A 27,898-nucleotide genomic window follows, 5' to 3' on the forward strand; every position below is an offset into this window, starting at 1 on the left:
GGGCCCAGCTGCCCCCATGGCTCTCAGCCCGGGGAATTCAGCGGGACCTGCGTCCCTGTCCCCTCCTCTGGAGCTGGTGGCTTGGGGAAGCGCCCCTCATATGGGGAACCAGGGTCTTTCTCAGAGAGTCTGGGCATCCCTGGAGCCCAGGAGAGCGACTTTCTTTACCATCCCAGCCACAGGGACTGCGGGTCCTGCAGAAGGTCAGGGAGGCTGCAGAGCACTGGCTGCCCACTGAGAAGGAGCTGCTAGGGATGAGGGGACACTCCTCAGGGGGAGTTGCTCCTGGAACCAGGACCCAGGGCTGCAGGGAGCAGCAGCCAGCCCCAGGGATGCTGCCAGATCTCTGGAGGGCTCTGGGGGTTGGAGCTCGCCACTCCCGCTCCCGGTAGGCCCTCCTTCTTGCCGAAGCTGGAAGGTTCTCCACCTTCCCTTCCTTCCTTCCTCTGCTTCCCTCTGTTCCCATTCTGGGAAGTCTGGCTGCTGGTTTGCATCTCCAAATTCCTGGCCTAGCAGGGTGGGGAGGGGAAGAAGGTGTTGCCCTCCGTGATGGACCAGCAGTGAGCTTATTAGGTAATTTTACTGGGTGAGTGGGGGACGGGGTGCTGCTTCTCTGGTGTCATTTGGCCCCTGGTGGGGAGCAAAGAAGGACCTGAGAATGGAGGGGCCCCAGGGTCCCTGCCATACCAGGAGGAAGGGTGTGATTTCATTGCACCCTCTTTCCCTCCCTGCCAAGCCGCTTCCTTCTGTCTTGCTTGCCTCTTCCAGGAAGCCTTCTCTGACTGCCCCCCAGGCCTCTCTGGTTTCCCAGGGACTGGAAGGCCTCGTCTTGTTCCTCCATGGCCCAAGCGCAGGACGGCCCCATCCTCGGGAGCTGGACTCTCCTGCTAGGGCTTGACTGTGACCCCCTTGCCCAGGAAATCCTCCTACTGCTATGAAGACTCTCGGGTCTGAAGCCTCTGCTCGGCCTTCACCTCAGCCTCTTTGTAGCCGCTCCTGGGACCTGCTCCCCTCTGGGGACTCAGGGTAAGCTGGCCCGGGGGTCAGAGTTCTCACAGCCCTCAGGGTATTCAGCGTATCCCCCAGACTCTACCCCGCTGTCTTCCTTTCTGCTCACTGTTAACGGAGGCCTGTTTCAGAAAGGTCCAGTCTCCTGCACTGCCCCCAGGGGTCAGGTGGGGGTGGGTGGGGAGGGGTGGGAGGGAAACCCAAAGGAGCCGTGTCTCTGGAGAAAAGAGGAGAGAGGACCACCTATTCAGCAGAGGTGGAAAAAGTGTGTCCAGAAGAACTGCAGCCGGTCCCTCTGGTGACCCTCCAGGAAACGCGTGTTCAATACAAAGAAGTGAGCGACCAATGGTTTATTCAGGAGGGGAAGCCCAAAGCTGAGTGTCTCCCTCCCCTCCCACCCCTCCCCCCTCCCTCCCCCGCACCCCTGCTAGCTGGCCCCTCTGCCTGTAGCCCCCATGGGCCCTTGGGAGGGGGGGCGGTGAGAGGAGAGGTGACCCCCGCCTCGCTGCTGCTGCTTTGGGCTCCTCTCCAGCCCCTGGGCCCTGTGACAACATGCAACATGGAGGGTAGGGAGAGGGAGGAGGAGGAGGACCGTGATGGGGGCAGTGGATGAGGGCACAGGCAGGGGCAAGGCACCCTTGTAAATAAGCACCGGTGGTTACCAGCCCCACCACGCTCCCACCGGCCAGCTCACTTCCCATTGCCGAGGAGAAACAAAATTATAAAACTAATGGAATTCCATGGGTAAATTCCATTTCCCTCAGGGCACCTGGGCCAGTGGCTGCTTTCATGGGTGGAGTAGATCTTGTCAAGGGAACATCTCAGCAGGTAGAAGAAAGGTGTATTTTGGTGAAGATCATCCTGCCAGCTGGGAGAGCGTGTCCTCAGGGACCGTGGACTCAAGGTGGACGTGGGGGGACCCGAGGCCAGGCAGGATGATGCCAAGACACTGAGGTTTCCCTCTGCAGTGTCCAAGAGCTCCAGGTGCTGCCAGCCTGGGCTTTGGTGGGGGGACCAGAGCAGGGCACACGGGGCCAGTCTTCTTCTTGGGGGGGAGCGGGCTGCTGGGAAGAAGTGGGCCCATGTGGATGGGACATGGGCAGCTGTTGTGGCCAGGTTCCTACTGACCGCATCGCGCAGTCGGGGCTTGGAGAGAAATGGCCAACGGGCCTGAAGACCGCAGGGGCCTGGGCAGGGCAGGCAGGCTGGTACGATCTGGGCCCCCACCACTGGCCCCAACCACCCCAGCCAAGAGGAGAGGGTGGTGAGTTAGGGGAGAGAAGCCCGCTATCTTGCATGCCTGTGAGGGTTGGCCTCTGAGCGCAGGAAAGACGGTGACCGTGAGTCACAAAGCAGTGGGGCGTTCCTGGATGGAGCGTGGCTAATGGGGAGGAGGGGGCAGGCCAGGCGGCCCTGAGAAGTGGGCTGAGGGCTGGGGGAGGGCAGGTGCAGGGCAGGCTCCCCCACCACACACAGATGAGAAGAGTAGCAAGAGCCACAGGGCCGGTGGGGAGGGCGGGTGGCGGCTCCTCGTTCCCGCCTTCCTGGAACTCACGGGGCCTCGTTGGACCCGACCCCGTTGCCTTTGTTGACGTAGAATGGCCGGTAGTGCGACTGCGGGGGAGACAAGAGCAGTTAGGGAGGTGGGATGGCAGTGGAGCAGCCAGCCAGACCCCTGCACCTGCCCCTCCCCTGGGAAGCAGCTGTGGTCTGAACCCCAACAATTCTAGGGGTCCGTGGCCTCCCGCAAGCTCCACCTCCCCTGTGACTGGGGTCGGGCCCCAGTGCTATAGAGTCCTGGGCTCACATCCTAATTAGAATTCATTCCATCAGTCAACTGGCGAGCTTGAACCTCAGCTTCCTCACACTGTCTCTCCCCTCCCAGCATCGTAGCTCCCATTCTGTATTAATATTGGTAGCGTTTTCTGCTCTACCGAACTACACTCACTGGCTTTATGTAGATGGTCTCGCTGAATTTTTACAACCACCCAATTAAGCAGGTTACTATTATCATACTCATTTTATACATGAGCAAACCAAGGCACAGAGAGGCTAAGCAACTTGCCCAAGGTCACCCGGCTGGTAAGCAGAGGAGCTGGGATTCGAGCCCCAGCAGTCTGGCTCCAGAGCTCAACCCCCACCCCCACGTGTCAGTGCAACACTTCTGAGTTTCAAGTGTTGGCCTCTGCTCCCTGCATTATCCTCCCTGACAGAGGGGCTGCAGGGGGCACAGACCACCATCCCAGCCCAACACAGACTGAGGGGCCTCCCACCCCAGCCCCTCTGCTTCTTTCAACCCGGCCTCCTCATCGGGATTCAGGGAGCATCTCTGGGACAGCGCCGGCGACAACTTCCCTGCCAGCCCTGTGTATTACGTCCCACAGCAATTTCACAAAATCAGAGCTCCCCTCTCCTCCCAATCACTTCATCAGGGCGCTGAGAAATTGCCTGCCAGGCTGCGACGGAAGAGCACATCTGAGCCACCACTTGCCCCCGCAAGCACCCTTGGCCTCTAGGGAGGTCTCTGGAAGTGGCTTTGCCCCTGAGCTGGGTCAGAGCCTGGGCCCACCTCACATCCCACTGGTTCCAATACAGGAGACCCCCAAGAGTGATCCCAGCCCTGCCCCTGGCCCTGCCTGCCTGGAAATTTGTATCTATAGTAGCTCCTTGCCTACGTCTGGTCCACAGCAGGACGACGGGCTGAGAGTCCTTAGCTCAGACCTTGGTTAAACCACCTATTAAAACAGTGGAACTGATGGAGACCCAGGGAGGGAAAGACATAGCCAAAGTTACACAGCTCCTCTGGGGCAGACCAGGGCCTGGACCAGGTCTCCTGAGCCCTTACTTACAGCCTGGACCCCAAAGTAATCAATAAGGCAAAGTGAATAGACCCAGAAATGGCTGAAGGCTTTCCTACAGGAAGGCTGGGTCAATAAAATGGATCGCAGGTCAGTGAATGGTGCAGTTTTGTTAAGAGCCCAGGAAGGCAGGTGGGCATAGCATCAGGGCAGGCTGTTTCCTGCCCACACACACACACACACACACACACACACACCCCTGCGTCCTCCCTGGCTCAGGGTCACAGCACATGGAAGTTAGAAAGCTATGAAATCATCTAGGCCCTCCTACTTATGTTACAGATGGGGAAACTGAGGCACAGAGGAAGAATGACTCATACAGCAAGTTGGTGAGAGGGCTCGGGCCAGGCCCCCTGCGTCCTGACTCCCAGGCTGGCATCCTTCCACATTAGCAGTGCTGGATGCCAGCTGAGCTCCCCTGAACCCTGCCCTGCCAGGTGTCTCAAGGTGGTGATGAGCCTTGTTTCCTGGGACCCGGGTTCTGGGAGGGTGGGAGAGTACGTGGGAGGGAGGGGAAGGACCGAACCCAAGAATAGAAACCTTCCTTTTCTCTCCGTATCTGCTTTTTGCAGTCCTGCTGTTGCAGTGCCCCTGGGCCCAGCTCAAATTACACACACCATCACTTAGCTCCATCGCCAGCAAATTAACGAGTCCCTCCAATTAAGCCAGCCCAGTCACCGCAGCCGGGAGCAAATCCCCACTCCCTGCTCTGACCTCCAAGTGCAAAGAGAACACTGGGCTCCAGCCCCCGTGCCCAGCTGGTGCCACCTACATCCCAGGGCAGCTGGCTGACTCCTTCAGCAGGGCCTGGCCTTCAGGAGAGAGCTTTCGGGGAGGTGGAGTCATAGCACGTGAAGAACAGCCCCTGATCGCCGAGGCCTCGGGCAGGGCTCAGACGAGTCTACAGGGTACGAGAGATCGCCTCATCCCTCATTATACAGTAAAGAAGAGTCCCAGAGAGGGATCTGACTCACCGGGGACTCCGCAGCCAGCAGGTGGCTGGACCCCCAAACCGTGCTTCCCTCTAGCGCTGCCCTTTCATGCCCCCAACTCAGGGTCACTAGCCATTGAACCCTAAATATATCTATTCCTAATTTTGCAGCCAATGCCTCACCCGCACTATCATCCAGATGGCCTCCATGCTGTCAGAGCTGGAGACTCGCCCCCAGGAAATGGGACTCATCTCCAGGATACCTGTCCCCTGGACTCAGCTGGTGTTGCCGGGACACCATTCCATAAGCATAGGGGCCCAACAACCATTTGCAAATAAAAAAAGAAACCAGGGCTGCCCACTTTACAGATTAAATGACTAAGGCCCAGAAAGCATGTGCTTACCCAAGCCCCTTGCCTAGTAGCCCTGGGTCTTTCTTTACTGCTCTTTGGAATACCCAGGTGTTCAGGCCACTGCTGCCTCCTCCCTCCATCCCAATGGCCCAGAGACCATCCTCCCACAGGCCCTGGGCAAGTGGTGGCCGGTTGCCCCTGGGAGCCCCATTCAATGCCCATTCTGGACATGCTCGTGCCCAGGCAGGCTCTCTTGGTGGCCCTCACTCACCAGCATGGTCTGCTTGCCAGATTTCCAAGTCTGAGGCTGGGCCTTGGGGCTCTGGCTCCTGATGAGGGAGGGGTAACCTGGGGAGACAAGAGGCTGGGGTCAGAGAGAGCACGGGCTGGCGGTCAGGGCCCAGGGCCGGAGCAGCACAGACGCCATCTGCAAAGTGGCCGCCAAGCTCCATCCAGCCCATCACCAAGTGCAGCCATCCCTGAAGAGGCGTGCAGTAGCCAGGGGGGTCGACATGAAAACTCCCAGGGAGGCGGGCCAAAGGGAAGAGGCACCAAGGCAGACAGAAGGAGGAGGAGCAGGCCAGGTGGGCCGGGCCAGGCAGCAGAGGACTGTCACCCCCAAATCCAGGTCAGGATCATACTACTTGCAAGGAATTCCCCCCTCTCCCCCAAGGCTCACAACATAGACCCCTTCCCTCCCCAAAGTCCTGGAAAGCCACTTTATAAGCACAACCTGCCAGGATTTCCACCAGGAGGTGCTCATTCCAACTACCCCCCAACCCCACTGCCCACCTCCCCGACCCCCGCACTGCATAGATGACGCCCCCTATTCACTGGCCCTGCTCGTGCCAAACACCATGCTGGGACTCCACATGGGCTCTCCCTGTTTCTGTTGCCCTGAGCTGCACAGCTGATAATCAGTGGGCAGCATTTGAACCCAGGTTTGCTGGACTCTAAAATTCATCCTCACATTCCTCCTGCCCAGTTCTGCTTCCTCTTCCCTGCTTCACAAGCAGGAGGCTGGGGCCCAGAGAGGGGGAGTCATTTGTATGGCAGCAATCCAGGGTTAAAACAGCAAGCCCAAGGGCTTGGGAGCACGTGGGCACTGTCTGGGCCTGGTCCCGAAGGCGCTGGTCTTGGGCGGCGCTGCCTGCGCCCACCTCCCCGCCCAGTGGGACCTGTAAGCAGCCCAGTGGGACCTGTAAGGAGCTCCGGTCCACAGAACTGTGAAAAGTCCTCTCCGTGTCAGCGCTCAGCTGCAGACACCGGCAGTGGTGCCTGGGAGGGAGCAGGCTGTGACCTGGATTTAGACAAGCTCAAGAAAGAAACAGGGTCTGTCCTTGGCAGGAGCCGGCTGGAGACGCCCTGGCCTGCTGTATGGTGGACGAGCTGGTCAGGCCCAGAAACCACCTGCAGCGCTGCCAGGCTGCCAGCAAAGCTGGCCCTTCCCCGGGGCTGGCACTTGGCAAGACAGGGAGACAGAGCAGAGAACCCAGTGTCTCCCTGCTTCTAGGGGTGGAAACAGCCTTGAGAAGAGAGGTTCCTCAGGTCCTGATGGGAGGTTGAGAGGGGAGAATTCAAGTCTCACTTCTCAGTTCCCAGAAAGAAAATCCCAGGTAAGCCATGAGAGAGACGGGGACGGGGATGGGGCAGGGGAGTGGTCCAGGACACCAGCCTATACAGCAGGCAGAATCCAGGGGAGGGTGGGCTAAGGATGGCAGAGTGGGGGCATGCATCCTCTTCCAGGAGGCTCTGGGAGGAGGCACCAGGACACCCTAGAAGTGGCAGAGAGCCCCATAGGATGTCCCACTTGCCCTGCTGTGGGAGAGAGAAGGGTTTGGGGGATGCAAAACAGGCAGGTACCAGGATTATTTTTAAACAGCCCACTGCCGTCCAGTGGTTTGGAAAACTCTGTGGTGGCCTGTCCCAAGGTGGTGAACTGATAGGGGACTTTCCCAGTGCCTGCTGGGAGAGAGAGAGGCATTAGCGCTGGTCCCAGGAGGGGCCAGAGGGAGCCACACATTCCGTGGGCGCTGCTGCTCTCAGAGCCCTTGCTCAGCCCTCCCCAGCGCCCTGAGCATACTCCCTGCCTCCTCCCCACCCCCAGAGTAGATGCAGGTGGGGTCAGTCCTCCCATACCGGTGGCCCCTGCCCAGAACCCCCATCCACGGCCACCCCCAGCGGATCTGGTGAGCAGATCTGTGTGATGGTGACAACAGATGTCCCTGGGCTATTCCCAGGGTCCTAGTGTATTTGAGGAGGGCAGACCTAGGCCAAAGCCTTCCCCTTTGGAGGCTCTGCAGGCCAACAGGGAGATTCTGGGGAGCATTAACACTCCAATTAACAGCTAAGGGTGGCCGTCCTCCCTGCTGGGTGGCCTTTGATCCAAGCTTGACCAGAGAGCAGAGAGGATCTGCTGGAAGCCACACAGGCCAAGGCAAGTCCCAGAGCTTTCCAGGCCTGGGAATCCCGCAGGCTGGGACCTTCTCATCTTATCCCCCTGCTGGTAGTTCCAAGAGTCCCCATGCTGGGCATCGGCTGGGATCCAATCCGGAAGGGACAGCTGGATGATAAAGCCATTGCCTGAGGCCACTGCTTGGGGGTCTGTCTGCCCCGCACAGCCCTGTTCCCACTCCCTCCCCCTGAGCCCACCCACCCGTGGCCAGATGTCTTGCGGGCTAGAAGACAGACAGGTCTTCTCTTACCACAGCCCACCAGAGCTGCCCCTTGGACTTTTCGGAAGGGATGTGGGACCCAAAACTGGGTCTGGCCCAGTTTTGACCACTCAAACGTGTCAGAATTGCTCTGGGGGACAGAATCAGACTTGGGAGATCGTAGAGGTCATGCAATCTGCCTGTCCCAAAGGGCACTAGGCAGGACTCTGGCTCCGTGGGATGCTGATAAATGTGGCCACAGGATTCTAGAGTCAGCAGAGGCTGGGAGCCACTGGGCGACAAAATTAAAGAAGATTTCTGCAGTTGGAAGACTCAGAAGTTAAGCCTGATGGAAGTACCCTGGGGATGTCTGGGGTGGGGAATGTAGAGGCTGTGGCATGTCACCACCTCCCTGACCCTGAGGCCTGTATCACAGTGCATCCTGAGAGACCAGAGTGTGGTGGTCAAGCTCTGAGAAATGCTGCTGTGGTCCAGCCCTCCTGGACAGCAGAGATGTGATGGAGGCAAGGCTCTGACTCCTACAAGGTGGGACTGGTGATCAGAGACCAAGGCCCCAGGGCTTGCAGGGCACCTGGAAAAGAAGAGTCGGACAGAGGGGAGCTCACCTTTCAGGGAGAAGGAGGAGCTGCCTTGCACGGCAGGCAGGTCATCGGAGTTCTGAACAGTGGAGGAGTATTCCCAGACCCGGGAGGTGTAGTTACCTGGTGGGGAAAGAAAGAGGCGTCAGCCCTCAGCAGCCGGGCATGGGGGATGACAGAGGCCGGGAAGTGGCCATTTCTGTGAATCTCTCCAGCCCCCACCATGTCTCAAGCCAGGATGCTGCTGGGCTGCCACCCATCATGCCTCCAGCCAGTCCTTCCTGCCATCTAAGCTCTCCCTCTAAACTATAAAGTGTCATCCTGTCCCTTGGATTAAGGTACAATGTCCTTAACACAGCCCTTAGCTCTTCAGTGAGCTGCTGCCCCACCCCTCACCACTGCGTCTACTTCTTGGCTTCCCCCCATCTCCTCCTCTCCATCACTCAAGTTTCCAACCAGGCTGCGCTGAGTTCCTGACACACACCAGGCTCTCTCTTGCCTTAGGCTTTTCCCACAGACCAGGTCCTCTGCCTAGAATAGTCCACCTGCTCACCCGGCTCAGCAAGTTCTTGTGCCGGGTCTTCAGGTGTCAGCTTCCCAAGTCTGCGTGTGTCTCAGCCCCCTGCCCCGCATCACATTGTAATTGCACGTTCAATGGTCCGTCTCCCCCAGTGGGCTCCGTGGGGGCGGGTGTTATGCTCGTCTGACCCAGCATCACACCCAGAGCCTGGCAGCCAGCCTGGTTCCTGGAAGGTGCTCATTGTACGGCTGATGGATGAACCGATGAGCAAAGGAACAAGTAAGTACAAACGCGCTAGAACTTGGAGACGGCGGCAGCTGATACAAGCCCTGAAATTCTGTTTGCCGAGTTGAATCGGCTGCAGGTGTCCATTTGCAAGTACGCCCCTGCAGTCTAGAGGGAAAGAGGCTGCGGGGACGACGTGGAAGGAATAGCAGGGGTACCACCAGGGCATTCCATGCAGCCCCCAGCGCCTCCCTCTCGGCAGCCCAGAGTGTGGGGGGCTGCCCTCAGTCAAGCTCACTCCACACAGGAGCCCACCAGCCCTGGCGATCTTCTGCAGCTGCCTGCAGCGGGCCGGTGGTCAGAGACGGCTGGGGCTGGCCGCCTGCCCCATCGTGGACCCCCTCCCACAGGGATCTCAGGCCGGCTCTGCAGCAGGAGCCTCACAGAGCACTTCTAGCCAAGGCTCCGAGGGCCCATACACCTGCCGTTTCTTTCACCCATTCATTTGTCCCCTCTTCCTCTCGTGCAGCAAATGTTTGCCGAGTTCCTCCTTCTGGGCCTTGGGGCCATAGCAGGGAACAGGACAGACCCAGCCTCTGCCCTCGCGGAGCTCACAGCCTGTGGTGGTAACAACGTGAACCCAACCCTGGACAAAGAGGCCTGGCTACGGTGCCCGGAACTCCAGACCTCCGGGGGCCTTGTCCTCACTGCAGAGCACCCTCACTCCCTTCCTCGCCTCTTCAGACCTCCTGCTATTGTGTCTGAGGGGGGCCCTGGTGGAGCTCGCCCAGTCCCTGCCCTCCCTGCACGTGGCTGGCATGTCCCAGGAGCCCCTGAAATCTGGGCTTATCCAGGGCTCAACCCTGCCCCCAGCACAGTGGTGCCCTCAGTGATCCGGGCAGAGGGGACCCTGTACTTGGCAGCTCTCTTTGGGGAAGCCGCATCTCCACCCCAATGTGACCTCTTCTGGGTCTTAATGGCTTGTTCCCCGCTCGCCTCACTGGCAGCAATATCTCCTGGGTTTCCAGGGTCGGCCCACTTCGTACGGCTCCTGACTTCTCATTTACTGCTGCACTGGTCTGTCTTAACCACTGTGTGACTTTCCGACACAGGAATCCCACCCAAATCAGTAAAGGTCCTGAGGGTGGTCCCCACATCTAACCCCGGGGTCCACCTTCCCCTGACTCATCCTTCAGGGAGAAGATCGTGTGGACTCAGGGATTTCCAGTGGTGCTGGCGTGCCCGGCAGGCTTTCCTCAGCCTAAGGATGTCACACACATGTACACACACAGACACAGACACACACGTGCAAACCACACACACACACACCTGATGCTCATAGGACCCCTCCCCTCTGCACCCCATCCCAGCTCCCCACCCCTGCCTGCGGGGCCCCCACACAGGCCCTGCCCACCGTCGAAACATGCCACCTCCTACCTTTGGTTCCATAGAGACTGTTGAAGTTCTTCTCCTTGGTGAGGCGGCTGGGGGATGCCGGCTGGTACGCCGTCCTGGCCCCACCTGTGAGGCACACAAGGAGGGGCTGTCATCACAGAGAGGTGGGCCTGGCTCAGCTGGGGGCCTGTGGCTCTAACTTGAGGGGTGTAACACCCACAAACAGCCCCTACTGCCTATCCCAGGACCTGGATTCTACCACCAAGACAGCTCCCTTGGGTCGCGGATAAGGTGACCGCGTCATTTACCATTCAAATCGAGACGCTTTCGAGAGTGAAAGGGGTGCTATTGATAGTTATGCCAACGGGGGAGGGCATGGCTCGGTGGTAGAGCACACACTTAGCATGCACCAGGTCCGAGGTTCGATCCCCAGTACCTCCGTTAAAAAATAAATAAATAAACCGAATTACCCTCCCCACTGCAAAAAACAAAACAAAACAAAACAAAACAATTAGTTATTTCAATGGCATCAGTAAACCTGGAAGGTCTTGGAGTGACCGAGATGTGTGGTTACCCTATCTGGGGGCTTTGAGGGTCACCAGAGGCTGGAAAAGCAACGCTTCCCTCCTGAGCCAGGCCCTGTGTGACTGAGACCCCAGAGGCTGGGAAATGGGGTGCCCGTGAGGAAGGAGGGCCACGGCCGCCGTTGGGGAGGAGAGGCATTGTGCCCTTGGAGAAGTGAGGGCCGCCTTCTGCAGGCACCTGATGAGCTGGTGCCAGGAACACCTCCTCCACCATGGGGACGCTCCCCCAGGGACAGCCCCCAAACAGCACAGGTGTCTCCCTCCTCCCCCATTCGAGCTCTACAACAGCCTTGGGAGGAAGGCAGAGTGGGCTCCACACTTCCGCTTTACAGATGAGGACAACGCGCCACCCACAGGTGTCCGAGTCCTTCATCAGCTCCTCCCCTCCTGCCTAATCCGCCCTCACTCCCATCCTGGCCGAGGTGCTGGTCCTTCTCTAAACCTTTGCACCTGCTGTCCTTCCTTCTGCCTATCACAGCCATGCCCTCTACCGAGCACATGGCCCCTGCTTCAGGGAGCCTGGACACTAACCTCTCCTGGAAAGTCTCACTGCCCAATCCCACTGTCCTAGGGCTCCCAGACTCAGGCCGCTGGCCTTCGGTGGCCCTGATTCGTGACTTCTCGCTGACTCTCCTTGGCCCTTCCCTTGCTTCCATCCCCAGCCTGGGAGCTCCCAGAGGGCAGATTTCCTCCTCCCTCCTGTCCCCAGGACAAGGGCGGAGACACCAGAAGAACCTGTTTTTTCTTCTACCTACAAATGTCACAGCCTGACTTACAGTGACAGACCTGGAAGCTCTCCTAACAGCTGAGTCCAACCTCCTCCTTCTCAGACGAAGGCAGTGAGGGGGCAGCTACCAGCCCAGGGTGTCCGGGCCTTGGCTCTCTGAGTGACATCTGGGGGAGCTCCACGCTTTCCTCAACCCCTCATTATTGCTCTGCTCCCCTCCATCTTCTGCAGAGCAGGCGAGCCAAGCAAGGGCCAGCTGGGGGGCTCAACGCCAGGTCAAGGTCTGGAACTCAGAAGATGAGGAGCCGGAAGGGCCCAAGCCGGGGCCAGGGACGCTGGGATGGCTGGTCAGTGCAGCTCAGCCTCTTACAGAACAAGGCGCAAAACACAGCACCTGGGGGAGGAAAGGGGGTAGGACTGGCCAGCCCGGACCTGGCCCCAACCAGGAATGTGGGGCGGGGGCCCTGGGGGCCAGCTGCCTCCCCGGAAGCCCAGGTGTTGTTTTCAAACTGGGTGGGGCAGCTGAGGTTCCTCTCTGCTGAGCTCATCTCTCCAGATCCCCGGGGCCCTCCCACTGTGTCTGTGTGTGAGTCAGTGCGCAGGACCTCAGGGCTCCCCACTCTTGGCTCCTGGCATCTCCCCCGTGTCTTCTTTCTCCCCTTTCCCTACACACCCTCTCTTCTTCTGATCCCCTCCCAACACACACACCTGCACACACCCCTCCTTCCACCGGGCACACCCACCCTTATGTAACGGACATTGCTGTGGTTTGTTTCTGGCCCCAAAGAATGTGACAGGCTGCCCCAGGGCAAGGACTGGCAGGCGCTGGTCTATACCCTCACCTGGCCGCCGCCCCCCAGGCTGGGCCTCCTGAGAGGGAGGGCTGAGGAATTTAAAAGACCAGCCATCCATTCTCCTGTCTTGAAGAGCAGGATGGTTCTGGAGGAGCCAGCCCTACCACAGGACTACAAAAACCCAAGGGGAAGTGAAACACAGCTCAGTCTGGTGGATGGGAGTGGGTGAGACCAGTAGCCAGGAGACCCTCTGGAAGGAGAGAGGAGGGTGTGGGCTGAGGGGACTGCCTGAATCACAGGTGAGCAGATGCTAGACTGAGGCCAGAGGGAGGAGCTGTTCATTACACTGGGAAACAGGTATACACCGGGACCTCCCCGGGGGCATCCACGAAGGTCACCGTGGGGGAACCCAGCTGAGCCTCCCCGTGGACCACGCGGCATGATCCTCTCCCTTCCTTTACCCTTGGGCGTGAGGTACATGGAGTATCTCTTCATGGTGTCCGGGGCGCTCCACTCGCTCGTGTAGCTGTTGCTGTAGCTGTTCATGAAGCGATGGTCACCCCCTGGGAAGTACAGAGGTCAGGTCAGTGGAGGGGCAGGTGGGGAGGAGGGGCTGACCCACAGCAGGCGTCGCTGGGCTCCGCTGAGTCAGCCCACAGCCCCTCTGTCCCAGTGAGAGGCGAGGTCCCCAACTTCAGGGCACCCTGCCCAGCATCCCCTCTGCCCCCGAGCTCCTGAGGGGTGAGAGAGGGTCTGCGGTGGGCCATCCACCCTCCCTGGGACTGGCCCTTGTGTGTGGGACAGCGTGCACGGCACTCTGCAGTTTACAAGGCGCTCCTGCGCTCCGTCTCTTGTTTGATGTGTGCATCAACTCTTGGGCTGGTATGAAGATCCCCACGTGATAGATTAGGAAACTGAGGCTCAGGAGGTGAATGGAACCACTGCCCAATGTCACATGGCCAATAAGGGCAGATTTGGGGTTTGAGCCCCCATCCCTACTTCCTGGCTCTGTCCCAGCCACTGCTGGCAGCCCAAGGGGTGGAATGGGGACTCAGAGTTGGCCTCCATGCCTAGGGATCAAACTAGCTGAGCCTCTGCAAGGGGCGTGAGCTGCTCTGGAGGGTCACTGCTCCCTCCCCGCTACCCCCACCAGCAGAGCCCTGAACTCAGACAAATCTGTGGCTCCACGCTTGCCTCCCCCAGCCGCCCTCCACCCCGTTCCTTTCTCTTGCTGCTTCCTCGTCTGCTTTCCCTCTGCCCTTCTCCCTCTCTCCTAGGCAAGAGGAGTGAGTGACTCCAACCCCTATCCCACATCTCCATCACGTGGGCCGAGCAGGGGCCAAACAAGTGTCCTGCTAGGTGTGGGCCCAGCTCCCTCCCTGCCAAGCCCAGGGTGAAGGTGGTCTGGTTCCTCTCGGCCCCTGGGGTCTTTGACAGTGGGGTTGAGTCCTGGGTCTGGTGGGCAGGCTGCCATGAAGGAAGAGAGGATGGTCACTGCGCGGTCTGATTCATCCCCCATCTCCCACAGCCAGACACACTCCCAGTGACACAAAAGTGACAAAACACCAACACGGAGGCCCAGGGTCCCAGGCAGAGGTGTAGGGCAGCTGACATCAGCTGCACCCACACTGCCCCTGGCGGCCGCATCCCTGCACACCGTATACAGGGCACAGGGCCACACCTGCGCAGAGGACCCAGCCAACACAATCATGACCTAGAAATGGCACAGTGGGCGGGCAGCAGGAGGTGGGGGGTCTCTGCAAGGCTCACAGGCCACCCCAACTAAGTCAGGGCCATCCTCACCGGTCTGGCCAGACCTTAGCCAAGGGGATCCCCCACCAGGTTTGTACCCCAGGGGCTGTGATCATCACACTCTCAACTCCTCTACACGGCCACCAGCCTCAGCAGCATCTCGGATATGAAGATGCAGGGGACTGAACAGCAGTGTGAAACCCAGCTCACCCTGCTTAGCTCTGTGGCCTCTGAATAGCTCCTCCTCTGAGCCTCTGCCTTCTCATCTGTGAAAGGCAGTACATCCTGCAAGGAGACTAGGGTAAGGCAAGTGAGGAGCTCACACGGAGCCTGCACTCAGGCCCGTCACTGTAGGCCGTCACCATCAGCATTATCCCCACTGTCATCAGGAAGATTTCAGGATCTGAGTGCTACTCAAAGCCAAGTGATTATCTTGATGCAATGGCTCATCTGCCCTCAGGTGTGACTGACTGTCCCCTACATCTTACAGGGACGCTCTATGGTGTCACCATCACCAAGATGTCCATACGCCCCCTGAGCCCTAGCCTGTCTGTGCACGTTACCCGCTTCTCAACCCCCAAAGAATCACATGCTCCTTTCAGAGACCAAAGACAGGAGTTACTTCCTTTGGGGTGTTGGAGTTGGAAGTCATTAATTAGGCCACATCCTCAAGGCCTGGGCCACCCGGTGGGGTTTGGGGAAAGTGCCCAGCTTCAGGCCCTAAAGGGACTGGGCTGGGACTGGTGGAAAAGGACTTAATGGGGACAGTTTCTCATGTTAGGAGGCTTTCTGGGAGATGATTCAGTTGGCTTTGCAGAGGACATTGTTATTCAGAAGAGACACTGGCTTCAGGGGAGCTGGTGAGTCACCGAGACACACTGTGCCCCAGCCTGGCCACTAGGTCAAGTCCAGCCTCTGGGCTCAACACTGCTCAGCACAGTGATGGTCGACAGGCAAGTTCTCCCTCCAAGCAGGTGCAGTTCTAGGTCATGTCCACTGGAGCCTGCAAAGCCACCAGGTTGGAGTCTGGCCCTTACAAGTGGCAGCACCCACACAGCTGCTGGGTTGGGGCCCCCAGTCAGATGCAGATCTGAATGAAACCAATCCCTGAGTTGGAAGAACAACCCATGGGAAAAAGACATTTGTGCAGCCAGTGCCCAGGATGCTCCCTGCCCTGGGGTCCCCTTCTAATAGCTGCATAACTTTGGCAGTAAGGTCAAGGGAAGAGGGTACCATCCCTGTATCCTAGTCCAAACACCCTTCAGTGGGATGGGTGGCTGGGGACAGCGAGGCACCAGCTGGCTGGATGCCAGCCTGCACCAGGCAGCAGGAACTGACCTGGGAGAAAACATCCATGGCCCTGGGGCCTGCCCACCGGCAGGGCCTTACCGTTCTCCATGTGGTTCCTCTCGATGAAGTTACGGCTCAGGTCCGCCTTGCACATCTTCTCAACATGGCGCATGCACACGTTAAGCAGGTCGTCCTTGAAGTTGCCCAGCGACTGCCCCAGGCCCTCCCCCTCCAGCAGAACGTGATAGGTGGGCAGGGGCGGGGGGAGGGAATAGTTGCTCATCAGGGCACCAAATTCCTACCAGGAAAGGAAAGAAGCCATTAACCTTCCTGGTCTTTAGGAGCTCGGGTGACCCGTGTCTGCAGGGGCAGACTCAGCACTGGGCGCCAGAGGAGCTGGGTCCTAGATCCAGCCCTGCCCTTAACTAGCCCCACTTTTCCTCACTGGGCATTCATTTATTCTTCTGTAAAATGAAAGGGTTCAACTAACATCCACTGGATGCTCATATCCCTGATGGCACGAGCATCAGATGTGTGACTCCATGGCTCCCATCTCTTAAACTGGGTGCATCATGCCTACTTCATAGGGGTTTATGGGAGCGACACCAGCTGTGAAGTATTTGGGAGTGAAAGAAATGCAAGGAGCTACAGCGTCGTGGGTCGATTGTGGTGGTACCTCCCCTGCACACGCACTCAGTCCTGCCTCTATGCTTTGGCACTTCTCACTTTCCTTCCCCGTCCCAGGAGAATCCCTCCTCCTTCTCAAATCCTGACAGGCCTTCAAGACCCACTTCAAATTCCCCCTCCTCCACAGAGCTGCCCTAGATCACCCCAGCCGGCTTGCCCTTCCCAGAGCTTCCACTTATCTCCTGAGCCACACGCTCCGTCACTTAATTACACACACTTCTATATTGTTCTCTAATTGTACGTGTCTTATCTTCCCAGCTGGTATGCAGCTCCTTGAGGGCAAAAACCATGTCTTACACCTTTCCATTCTCCACAGCACCTAATAGAGTATTGGGCACCAGTAATACAGTCTAGCAGAGGGAAGGATGGATGGAGGAATAGACAGAGCAAAGATAACAAATATTCAGCACTTATATGGCCCCCCATACCCAAAGCAGGCATCACAAATCAGGCACAGAACTTTTTCTTTCTGAGCCTAGAGCACTACTAGTACATATCAATTGAAGTTGGTACAAGGTGATACTTGTGTGCCATCTTTAAAGTAGGGAGGAAAATGGCTTGGATGGAAAAGTTAAATGGACAGATGGAATGGAGCTTGGATGGAACGAGTGGATGGATAGATGGCTGGATGATGGATGGTGGCTAGATGGATGAATGGACAGACGGACACTGGATGAGGGTCTGGGTAGCGGGTGGAAGGAGTGAGGGACTGAATGGCGGAGGGGTAGATTGTTACCTGCAGAAACAGCACCGAGTCGCTGATGCTGTGCAGCTGCTCCCTGGTCTGCTTGTCCTCATGCAGCAGCTTGGCCCTCTCGTCCAGAGCATCCACGATCACCTTCACTTGGTCCACGGCATCCTGCTCCCGCTGCTCCAGTGCAGCCCTCACTTCCTCCTTTTGCTTCTCCAGGTCCCGCACCAGATCCTGGAAGTTCTGTTCCAGGATGGCCTTCTCATTGGTGGTAAAGCTCTGGATCCAGAGTAATTGGAAAGAGGAAGGAGGGTTTCAGTAATTTAAAGACCTCCCCAGTGGGTGCATCTTTAGGTTCCCAGCACAGAGTGAGGGCATTTCTACCACCTCGACCCCACAAGCGTATTCAGGCAAGAATCTCATTCAAAGACATCACTGAGGTATGCCATCTATTGATAGAGACAGCCAGGGGCTTTTACAGCCCACCTTTCCTTAATTATCTGAAGCTTCTCCCTTTGGTGGGTTGACGTGAGCCATCATTCCACCTTTGGACAACTCCATGGACCCAGAAGTTCCCACTTCTGGGAGTTAGGAAAACCTCAACTAGAACCAAACATCATTCTGAAAGTGAATTGATGGGCTGTTTCTGTAGCCAGGGTCAAGAGTCAATGATTTCAGATTGTAGTTTACAAGTATCCAAACCATGGCAGGCGTACATCTAGCCACACAGGCACAAGTAGAGGGGAAATGGCAGGTGTTCGGTGGCTGGGTAGTCTGGTGGGCAGCACAGACAGCGGAGGACACTGGAAGACACACTGGAGGACAAGCTGGTCCAGGGTTTGATGGGATGATATAAAATGAGCGTAAGGTGCTGGACAACATCTCGCCCGGATGCCTGGCCCAGACTTAGAAGGGGAATTGGTGGAAATGCCGAAGGGGGTAACAGCATCCAGAGGAAACAAGAGTGCGGTGTAAAGGTGGGCCCGGGACCGCGGACAGGGCCCAGGCCCACCTCCTCCAGGCTGCATGGCAGGGGGTGCCTGGGGGCTGTTCACCTTGATGCGGTCCTTCTCCTTCTGCCACTTCTCCGCTTCATCTTCGATCTCGATGATCTTGAGCTGCAGCTGCTCCTTTTGCAGTGACAGTTCCGTCTGCAGGGAAGGGGTCAGGGTCAGGGTCAGAGGAGAGGTCAGGAGGAGGGGGTGGAAAAGAACCAGAGAATCAGGGAGCGGGCCCACCCAGGGGACAGACTGGGGGAGGGTCCACCACACATCATTTCAGCCCTTCAGTCAGCAAACACTCATTGGGCCCTCGGATATGCCAGGCATCACGCCAGCCACCAAGGATCCAGCAACAAGTCAGATGCCATCTCACCACAAACTCAGGGCTCTGGGGCTGGGCAGCCCAGTTACATCTTTATAGGGGCTGATCCTCTGCCAGGCCATCCACCCAATGTGAGCAGGATGGGAGCTCTGAATGGGGTTCCCACTCCTTTCAATGGATCTGGAGCCACTGCGGAACAGCTTAGAGGAGAAAGGGGACCCAGCCCAGCCCAGGGAGTGTCCGGTGGCAGTAACAATGTGCAGCGTTTCTATGACATGACGTGAGGCCCGTGTTGCAAGCAGAAGCCTGCGATGCTGCCAGCAGGGACTCCGCCTGGACAAGCACGGCTATAAACCTGTTTGTGAGAAAGGAAGTGCAGTCGGCAGTTTGGGCAAGACCGGGACTTTATTCAGGGCCCCTGGGGGAGGAGAGAGGTTAGTGCATGAGGCGGTGAAGATGGACAAGAGAAGAGAAGGAGATGTTCTAGGAACCTCGGCTCAGGAAGAGGACATGGGCTGTGAGGTCCGGGGTGGGTGGGGAAAAGGACTTACCAGGAGTGCGCTGGGATGGGAGCTCTGATGGAAATGAAAAAATAGTTTCCTTCCATTGGAAAAATGCCCTGCTTTGAAAAGCAGCTATGACAGAGTCAAAGGAAAGGCATGAAGCTAAGGCCAATCCAGTTCAGCCAAGAGGCACCCCTTCTGTTCTGTAGGTTCCCCACTGGTGCTCCCAAAGCAACTTTCAGATTAGAAGCCAGGTGGGTGATCTCCGTCTAAAGGTAGGAAGCACAAGGCATCTGAGAACACCCCAGAGTGCTCAAGATCTCCTTGCTATGCTGGGTTTTGAAAACAGAGTCCCACCTCTCTCCAGCCATCTCCCTGAGGAACCCACAAGAAGAGTCAAGCTGTGGAAACCACAAACCACTGGGAATGTGAATTCCGCTGGCAAGGAGCCCTGAGCAGCTGGGTGCAGACTTCACCACACATCACACCCACTGGACGCTCTGCCAGGCCGGGGGTGCTGATGGGTCCCTGGAGCGGACAGCCAGGGAAGTGGACTGATGGGAGAGAGAGCTTCCTGGCTTTCTTGGGAAAGTGCCCAGAGGGCCAAGGAGCTGGTGGAGAACCGGGACAGAAAGCCCCGTGTTCCAACCCCTGCACCCCCCACTCGCCCACACCCCGGGCTCTCCAGGCAAGAGACTGAGTTCTTCTCAGGAAGCACGTGCCCCATCAGCAGTGGGCTGGAAATTCCGCCACACGGAAAATGCCATCACCAGAGACGCAAAACGGTTGTCAAGAAGAGGGGAATAGAAGTAGTCGTGGATGAGGATTTGGCCTGGTCTCTGGACAAGGGCTGGTGATGTCAGCTGTCAATAGATGCGGTCACGGGAGGGTTGGGAGCAAAGGCAACCAGACCCACCTGGGACAGAGCCAACAGCCCAGAACACAGAGGCTGGCAGAGCCGGTAGCCTAGAAGGTTCCTGAGAAGCCTGGGCTCGATAGGCAGATCTGAGCTTCACCCTGTGGGCCCCCACATCAGCACCCAGAACCAGGGAAACAGAACAAAAGCACATTCACTCCCACCCCCAGGCCTTGGGGGGCGGGAGGGTGGGCAGGGCATTCCCTCCATGAAAGGAGCCTGGGTCATCTAGGAGGGAGACCCCCAGAGCCCAGAACTGGGAGTCCAAAGGTGTGAATCCAGTGACCACCGCCTCTGGGGAGATGACCTTTGCAAGTAACTTAACCTCTCCGTGCCTCAGTCTCTCTATCTTTCATGGAGGTGGTAAGAGGGCCGCCTCCCAGCAAGGTTGTGCGATGAACTGGGAGCAGGCAAGTGAGGCTCTTAGAAAGAGCCTGGCACAGAGAAAGCACTGACCAGTGGTCCCATCACCACTGTTGTGTGGGGCACTTTCCATGGACCAGGAGCCAAGTAGGGAGGGGAGATGACGGGGTGGTGGGCACGCCAGCAGGGCACAAGGAGGCAAGGGGAGTGGGCAGGCACGAGCAGGTGAGGTCTTGGTGGTGGTCGGTGGTAAGGATGACATGTGCTGCGGTACTGGGTCCAGGTGTGCTGTGTGCACAGTTGGGATATAGAGTGAGGTGTGCGTGGCAGGGGGCAGGGAGAACAAGACTTTAGGCTGAAGATGCAAAGTTGGGGCTTAGATGTTGGATAATTGAAGATTGAAGGATACTAGGGGAAACAGAATGAAGGTAGGTTAAAGTGGGTGTGGGCGGGTTAACCATCTTCATGTGGGAGGTTTGCCTAGAGAAGGTGAAGGAGGAGCCAGCCTAGTGAGCAGAGATGCTGGGTGGGGGGACCTGCTGGCAGCTGTTGGGGGAGGAGGCGGGGCTGGTTTGGGGCCTTCAGGTAAAGAAAGGTCTGATGTGAGCCAGACTCACTGGCCAAGAGGGAGGAAGAAGGCACCGAGTACAAGTGGTTTAGAACAATGGAGAGCCTAGGCCAAGGGCAGAGGGAGTCAGCCCCTGGGGTCCAGGGAGGGAAGGGGGAGGCTTGCAGACAGGAGCCAGAGGTCAGTGACCTGGGAGGGGCAGAGGGAGAGGCGGCTGATCTGGAAACATTCAAGGGCAGGCTCAAAAACGGAGACGCGCTGTCTACAGCAGAGGGTGGAGGCATCAGTCAGGGCAGAGGAGAAACTGGTCTCTTGATTTCTCTGGGGCGCTAGGGAAGTCAACACCAGCTGGGAGCGGGCCTTGCAAGCCCAGACCTGCAGGACACAGCGGGATCTCAGGAGGGAACTTGGGCTGGGAAATCTCTGCTGCTGGAGGGGTCCGTTCTCACCTCTGGGGTGAGCGCTACCCTGTCAGGAGAGGAGCGTTTGGGGTGAGACCTCTGGGGATGTGTCCAGCATCCATTTGGCTCCTGGCAATTTTCCCCTGCTGGCAGGGCTGCACAAAAGCTGGAAGAGGCAGGATATAGGAAACAATATAATGTAGGGAGCCTTCAAATACTGGGCTCTCCTGCAGCAGTGGGAGAAGGAAGGATGCTAATTGCCTTATTGAGCATCTCCTATGTGCCGACATTTCTCCTCTCATCTGCAAAAGCCCCTGTGGAGATAAGCGGTTTTATCCCATCTTACAGATGCAGAAACCAAGGCCTAGAAAGATTGTGTAGTTTGCCTGAGTTCTCACGGCTAGGAAGTGGGAAGGCCAAGACGCAACAGGACTCAGCTCCTGTTCCGTGATCTCAACCTCCAGGCTACTCTCTGTATCTCCTAGGACACTGACTGTGCCATTCACTCCTGCCCAGGCTCCCCTACTTCACAGAGGGTGCAACCTGGTGATTCTGCCTCTTTCCCTGTCACCCCCTTTCCTCCCTGCACCCTTCCCATCACCCCCCGAGGCCCCAGCTTTCTCCCTCTCCCTCCTCCCTTGGAATCTGATTAAATCCCCTGATGTCTGACTGGGCCTCAGCTCCGCCCTTATCTACACCTCCCTCCTGACTTCCTCCTACCCACTGTCTCCCTCCCTCCACCCTGCCCAGGCCTGTCTCTCAATGCCTTCTTTGTTTCCTTCTCCCACACTGCTCCATGTCGGATGCCTCTAGCTCCAGTGCCTGGGACGGGCGCTGGGTAGACCACCCAGTCTTGAAATCCTTCCAGCCTTAGGGGAGGAGAGGTCTTCCTGAGAGCAGAGGGGAGGCCAGAGGCTGGTGATGCCTCAGCCTAGACGGGGCCTTCAGGTGCAGACACACCTGAGCATTCACCTGGACACGTGCACCTGCGCTGCTCCCAGGGGAGGGGAGATGGAGTCGTGATCTTCCCCTGGCCTGAATTAACCATGCGGGCCGTTGACTGTGACATTTGCTAAATGAGCCAGTTAATTGCCAAATTTGTACTTTAAGACAAACGGTAATTATCTGGATAAGAATCTGAAATGCTGGATAGATTTCCCCATTTCCACCCAGACATCAAACAACCCAGGATTAATCTGCTTAATTGGGGTTCACTGTTCCTTCTGCTTCCTCGGGTGTCAGGACGGGGAAGGGGCAAGATGGGGTGGGAACAGCAGCACACAGGCCACCCCCAGACCCGCAGTGGGCCCTTGAGAAGCGACTCCACCCCCCAGGCCTCGGTTTCTTCCTGGTGAAATTGGCCAGATTCCCGATTTCCAATCTGGCTACACGTTAGAATCCCAAGGGGAGACTAAAAAACACAGATCCCAGACCCTGACCCCCTGAATCAGAATCCCCAAGGAGCCCCTGCCAATTCTATTTAAAAATTTTTTTTAATTGAAAAAACTTTAAATTTCTTTTAATTAAAAAAGTTTAAAATGGTGGAGAAAATACAGCCTGGTCACACTGAGCCTGAATGCCAGGTCTGCCACTCTCCAGCGGTATAACTTTGGGTAAGTCTCTTGGCATCTCTGAGCCCATTTCTTCACCTATGAAATAGGCGCCGTTTCTCCCACCCCATTGGACTGTTGCCGGGAGTAACTGTGCAAATGCCTAGGCCAGCGCCCGGCACATAGATGTACTCCCCAAGGACTGGGGTGTCTCTCACCCGCCTGCCCATCACTTTCCTTCCCTGCCTCCTGTCTCCATACCTCTTCTGTCTCATTGTTTCCCCTCAACGCCCACAGATGTCATTCTACCTCCTTCCTCACCCACCCTGTCCCACAGCAGGAGTTTCCCCCTTAAGATCTCCAGGGAAGGTGGTCCCAGCCCTTTAGCCTGGCTCCTCTCCCCGACTCCTGGCCATGGCTGGCCACCCAAACAGCTTTCCTGCCCAGACCGGCACAGCTCCCAGAGCTCAAGGACAGGCCCATGCCCCGCAGCCCAGCAGCTCAGCCTTCATGGAAGAATTGGGCCATGAGACGAAGGGCAAAGACCCAGGCCATGGCGCCAAAAATGACCTAAGCCAAATGATGGAGTCGGGAAAGTGGCCGAGATGCTGAACCTGAGCTGCACTGTTGAGCTAGGACCTCACTCTTGGGCTGAGTGCTCCTCCACACGCCTTGCCAGGCTACCAACCCAGAGCCCACTCGGACCCACGCCTGGCAGGGCCACCCATGGGTCCAGAGGTCAGGTAGGCTCCCCCACAGCAAGCAGCCTTCTGCCAAGAGTCCTCCACCCCGACCCGTGATGCAGCAGAAGGCACTCGGGATGGACAGAAGGAAGGGCCATGAGACACAGAAGGGATGGATATGTACATGGTAGTCGTATCAATCTAATCCAGCCTAGGAAATGTCCAGCAGCAGAGGGGTGGACCGCAGGACAGCTGTCAAATGCCTCGTGGCTTTTGGAGTGGAATTGGAAACATTCTGACCTGGGCCAGCAGAGGAAGGATCGTCATGTTGGTACACCATTCTCCAGCACTGCCTCTGCTTGGAGTCTAGGTAGAGCTCAGGCCCAGGAGGAGAGCACCGCAGCCCTGGGTGTTGTCTACAGCCCCACGCAAGTAGCCAAGACAGGGCAGCGATCGCCTCACCTGTGCCCCACCAACCAGCCTGCAGAACAGGTTCTGGACAGGGTTCCTTGCAAAAAGACATGCGTGGGCTGAGGTCTGGGTCTGCAGGGGATGCCTCCAAAGAATGCCAGGATTGACACGCTTGTTCACTTTGATCCGTCAACCCACCTGATGCTGCGCTGCGCCAGTGCCCCCCACGTCTGACATTCCAGCAGAGCTGGGCTTGGACAATGTGCTCTGCTCCATCTCCGTCTCCACTGAGCTGCTCAGCACCACCCACCCCTGCCTACCTGTGCTGCTGACGCACACACACACACACACACACACACATCATCTGAAGCTCCCACCATTAAAGTCACTCCAGTGGATGAGACATTTTCCCCTGATAATAATAATAATACACACACCTCCTGAATCCCATCCCCCTCAACGCCCTCCCCCCAAGTTGCTCTCAAACACTGGAAGAGACTCAGGGGTCTTCTTCCTCAAGCACTGAATTTGGACAGGTCCCTTCCTTTCTCTGAGCCTGAGTCCCCATCTGCAAGGTGGAGAGGAGATGGACGAGACTGCTGATTCTCCATCCAGGCTGGCATTCTGTCCTCTGCGAGTTGGTGTTTACTTACGGCCGCTGCTATGCAACTGGGCGGGTGCGCCCCAGACTGGTTTGTGCGTCTGCTCTGTCTCCTGACCTACATCATGAGACCTCAAGAGCGAGGACTGTGTCTTTGAGTCCTGCCCCAGAATTAGAACATGAACTCTGAGTTCCAGGTGCCCCATCTCCATCTCCCTGCATGAAGCATGAAGCCAGGCTGGGGTCAGGGAGCTGGGGAATTAGGGTCACCTTTTTCCTGGGCCAAATGAGGCTCCTAGAAAGGATCTTTGAGTCTGCCCCCTTCTCTGACTCATCCCTCCTGCCCAGGGGTGTGGATAGGGGGTAAAAGGAGAGAGTGATCCACAAACTCCTGGTCAGGAAGGCTGGAGACAGAGGAGTTCCTGTGCTGCCTCATTCTGAGGGGTGCAGAAATTCGAGTCCCCTGCACTGACCGCCAGGAAGGTTCGTGCCGGCGGGAGGCTGCCCAGGCCAGGGTGCTGTGCTGCTGTAGAGCAGAGAGCAGCCCAGCCCCTCCAGGGCCGGGGGCGGCAGCCACAGCCGAGCCTGTAGCCCAGCACACCCTCTCCAGGTGTGCCAGTTTCACAAGCCTCCGCACACCTCCGCTCCTCCCCACAGAAGTGCAGGCGTAACCACGTACACAGGACGCACGCAAACCCACGTACGTATCACATATACAATCATGCAAACATCCACATACGCACATAAACACCCACGTGCATGTAAAACACACGTGTGTACATACGCACATCCCCACACACACACACTCCAGCCCTCGCCAAGAGTGTCCACCTACAGGCTGAGGCACGTCCACATACAACCAGATGCACAAAGTGCCAGGGCCCGGCTGAGGGAAGGATAAAGGAGGCCACTGGGGGAGTCAAGAGACTGGCTGGGGGATCAGACAGAACAAGAAGAAGCCACTGTATGGCAAAGGCCAGCTCTAAAGCCAGAAAAAAGGACATTAAAGTGGTCCCCAAGTTCCCTCCTGCTCGCCAGTGACCCATTCCCCAGGGGCCAGCCTTACTTAGGTGGGAAGAATTCTCTCCCCTTAAGTAAAACAAAAAAAAAAGGAAAAAAGAAACACCCAGCCAAACACAGAGCCCAGGATCTAGTGCTGATTCCCTGACTGACTGAATTTATCCTATGACCTTGGCCAAGCCCCTCATTTTTTCCAAGCGCCTGTTTGCTCATCTAGAAAATGCCTGTCTCCTGAGGCTTAGAGGACTGGCAAACCGCCTCTGACTCCCGGCCTGAGGGTGTAGAGGGGAAAGAACTGTTTTCCAAAAGAACCAGGGACAGCAGAGATTTAAGCCCCAGACCCTGGGAACCCACAGTGGAGAAGATGAGGTCGGAGGACACGGTGAGGGAGGAGAGCCTTTAGGAGAGTCTTTACCTCCTTCTCGGCCTTGGCCTCTTCCACCGTCACGGTGCTGTGGTTCTTGTGCTCCTGGAACATGCAGAGGTAGCAGATGCAGGTCTGGTCCGTCTGGCAGAAGAGTTCCATGGTCTTTCCGTGCAGGGGGCACTTGCGAGCCTCGAAGTCCCGGATGGGCTCAAGCAGCTGGTGGTCGCGGAAGGCGGCACCCTCCAGGTGGGGCTTGAGGTGCAGCTCGCAGAAGGAGGCCTGGCACACCAGGCAGGACTTGACGGCCTTCTGCTTGTTGCCGATGCACGAGTCACACAGGACCTCCTCGGAGCCCGACTTGGCGCGCAGGAGGATGCCCGCGTCGCCCCGGGGGTAGCTGTTCCGCCGGACCTCCCCGGGCTCCACGATGGACACCGTGGGCTTGCGGGGCTCCGCGAAGATGGACCTGCGTGGCTCCCCCTTCTCAGCAAAGGTGACAGGCAGCTTCTTGGCGGCCCCCAGCTGGAGCCCGGTGTAGGGGGACCGCTTGCCTTCCCCGGAGTCCATGCTGAAGTAGCTGGAGCTCTTGTCGTCCACGGACTCGACAAACTGGATGATGGGCCGCCGCCACTCGTTTCCCGAGAAAAGGGAGCCCTTCCCCTCGCCCGGCTTCAGGGCACCGCCCAGACTCTTGCCCTCGGCTGCCTCCCCGCCGTGCCCGTTGGTGGTCTTGGCCTCTTTGCCTTCGGCCTTGGCCGCATTCTCCAGGCTGCCGCTGGGGCCCGGAGGGCTGCGGGCATCCCTGGCTTCCGGGCTGGCCCCATTGCTCCTGGAGGCATCTGCGGCTTCCATCGTGGGTCACCGGGCTGGTCGGCGTCGGGCTCGCTGGAGGTGAGGGTGGGTGACCTCTCGGGCGGCGTCTCAGCCGGGAGTGGGACAGGCTGCCACAGAGCCCGAGACACACCTACAGGGACCAGGGAGGAGGAGGAGCGGAGAGGAGGGGCCGCAGGAGAGCCTGACACAACGGGCCTGGAGAGGCAGGCGGCTCCCAGAGCCAGCAGAGTGCCTAATTATACAGGGGGCCACGCCCTGCACATTCATACCTAACCTGATTTTTTAAAGAAGTGGTTTTTTTCTCTCCCCCGGTTTAATTATTTTCCACAGCTCAGCAACCAGTTGGGCTGCTTTCCTTCTGACGCAGTTTCTTCTCATCAGGAAGGTGGGCGCCTCTGTCCTCACAGGTGGGCAGGCTTCACTGAGCTGAGTGGTCCCTGGGGCAGGAGGTGAGGTGTCTGCAAGGGCCCATGGGACAGAGGGCTATTAATTGGGTCACACAAGCCAAATAGCCTTGTAATCTGCGGGCCTGGGTTTCAGAGGAAAATCCCCTGCCTTGAGACAGTGGAGTTGCTTCTCATCTTAAAGGAAATGATGTGTTCGGTTTGATTTGGATTTTAATGTGGAGTGAAGTGGCTGCGGGTTGTTGAATCCTGCATGCCAACTTGAGGCACTGTGCTAGGTACAGAACTGACATGGGCTCACTTAATCCTTACAACAACCTGTTCAATTAGCCCTATTTAATAGATGAGAAAACCGAAGCTCTAAGAAGATAAGTCACTGGCCTAAGCCAAGTGGTGTAGCTGAGATTTGAACCCAGGGCCTCCGAGATGCTAAGGCCCCTTTTTTCAGTGTGGGTGTCACAGAACCACCTGAATATCTCAATGAAAGGTGGCTTTGCAAAGTCATGCCCGTCCCAGCAGCCCTAACAAGATGCATATGGATATGGCGCTTATGTGTTTCTAGCAGAGCAGGTTACAACCTGCTTGGATCCAAAGGACAGAGAAACAGTAGCAAGGGGCAGGACTGCAAAAGCGCCAGGCCAGGTGGCTGCGTCCTTGGGGCCCAAACACTTCCCTCTCATCTGTCTCCACAGTAGGTTTGCTGTGTGACTCAGAACAAAACCTGCCCACCAGGCCACAGGCAATACCCTCCAAAAAGAGGCCAGTGAAGTGTGGACTCAGATCATCTCAGAAGTGAGCTGTTTGGAGTAGGACTGTCCTATAAACCCGGACCTCAGCGGGAAAAGTGAGAAAAACAGCTCTAGCCACTTTCTCTGACCACTTGCAG

General features: G+C 57.5%; 1 protein-coding gene across 3 annotated transcripts; it reads right to left on the minus strand.

Moving 5' to 3' along the window:
- Nucleotides 1-1,434: 1,434 nt before the first annotated feature.
- TRIM29 (tripartite motif containing 29) lies at nt 1,435-26,817 on the minus strand. Of its 3 annotated transcripts, none has more exons than XM_031443490.2 (10): nt 25,823-26,817; nt 18,124-18,219; nt 17,114-17,347; nt 15,790-15,988; nt 13,110-13,211; nt 10,586-10,669; nt 8,431-8,526; nt 7,014-7,112; nt 5,422-5,498; nt 1,435-2,622 (listed from the first exon to the last, which is right to left on the minus strand). In XM_031443490.2, the coding sequence occupies exons 1-10, from the start codon at nt 26,624-26,626 to the stop codon at nt 2,560-2,562; spliced, it is 1,854 nt and encodes a 617-aa protein (XP_031299350.2). In that variant the 5' UTR covers nt 26,627-26,817; the 3' UTR covers nt 1,435-2,559. The 3 variants fall into 3 exon arrangements, with proteins under 3 accessions (XP_031299350.2, XP_031299349.2, XP_031299351.2); XM_031443489.2 differs by having other exon boundaries at nt 7,014-7,115; XM_031443491.2 differs by lacking the exon at nt 7,014-7,112.
- Nucleotides 26,818-27,898: the final 1,081 nt, after the last annotated feature.

This window comes from Camelus dromedarius, chromosome 34 (genome assembly GCF_036321535.1).
Source record: "Camelus dromedarius isolate mCamDro1 chromosome 34, mCamDro1.pat, whole genome shotgun sequence".
NCBI lineage: Eukaryota > Metazoa > Chordata > Mammalia > Artiodactyla > Camelidae > Camelus > Camelus dromedarius.

Coding starts and splice junctions, on each gene's coding strand:
- TRIM29 (XM_031443489.2), bottom strand. CDS start 26,626: ATGGAAGCCGCAGATGCCTCCAGGAGCAATGGGGCCAGCCCGGAAGCC. Junction 7,116..8,430: donor CTCCTCCTTCTCCCTGAAAG/GTGAGCTCCCCT, acceptor TCTCTCTCCCAG/CAGGCACTGGGAAAGTCCCC. Junction 5,499..7,013: donor GCTGTTTAAAAATAATCCTG/GTACCTGCCTGT, acceptor TTGTCTCCCCAG/GTTACCCCTCCCTCATCAGG.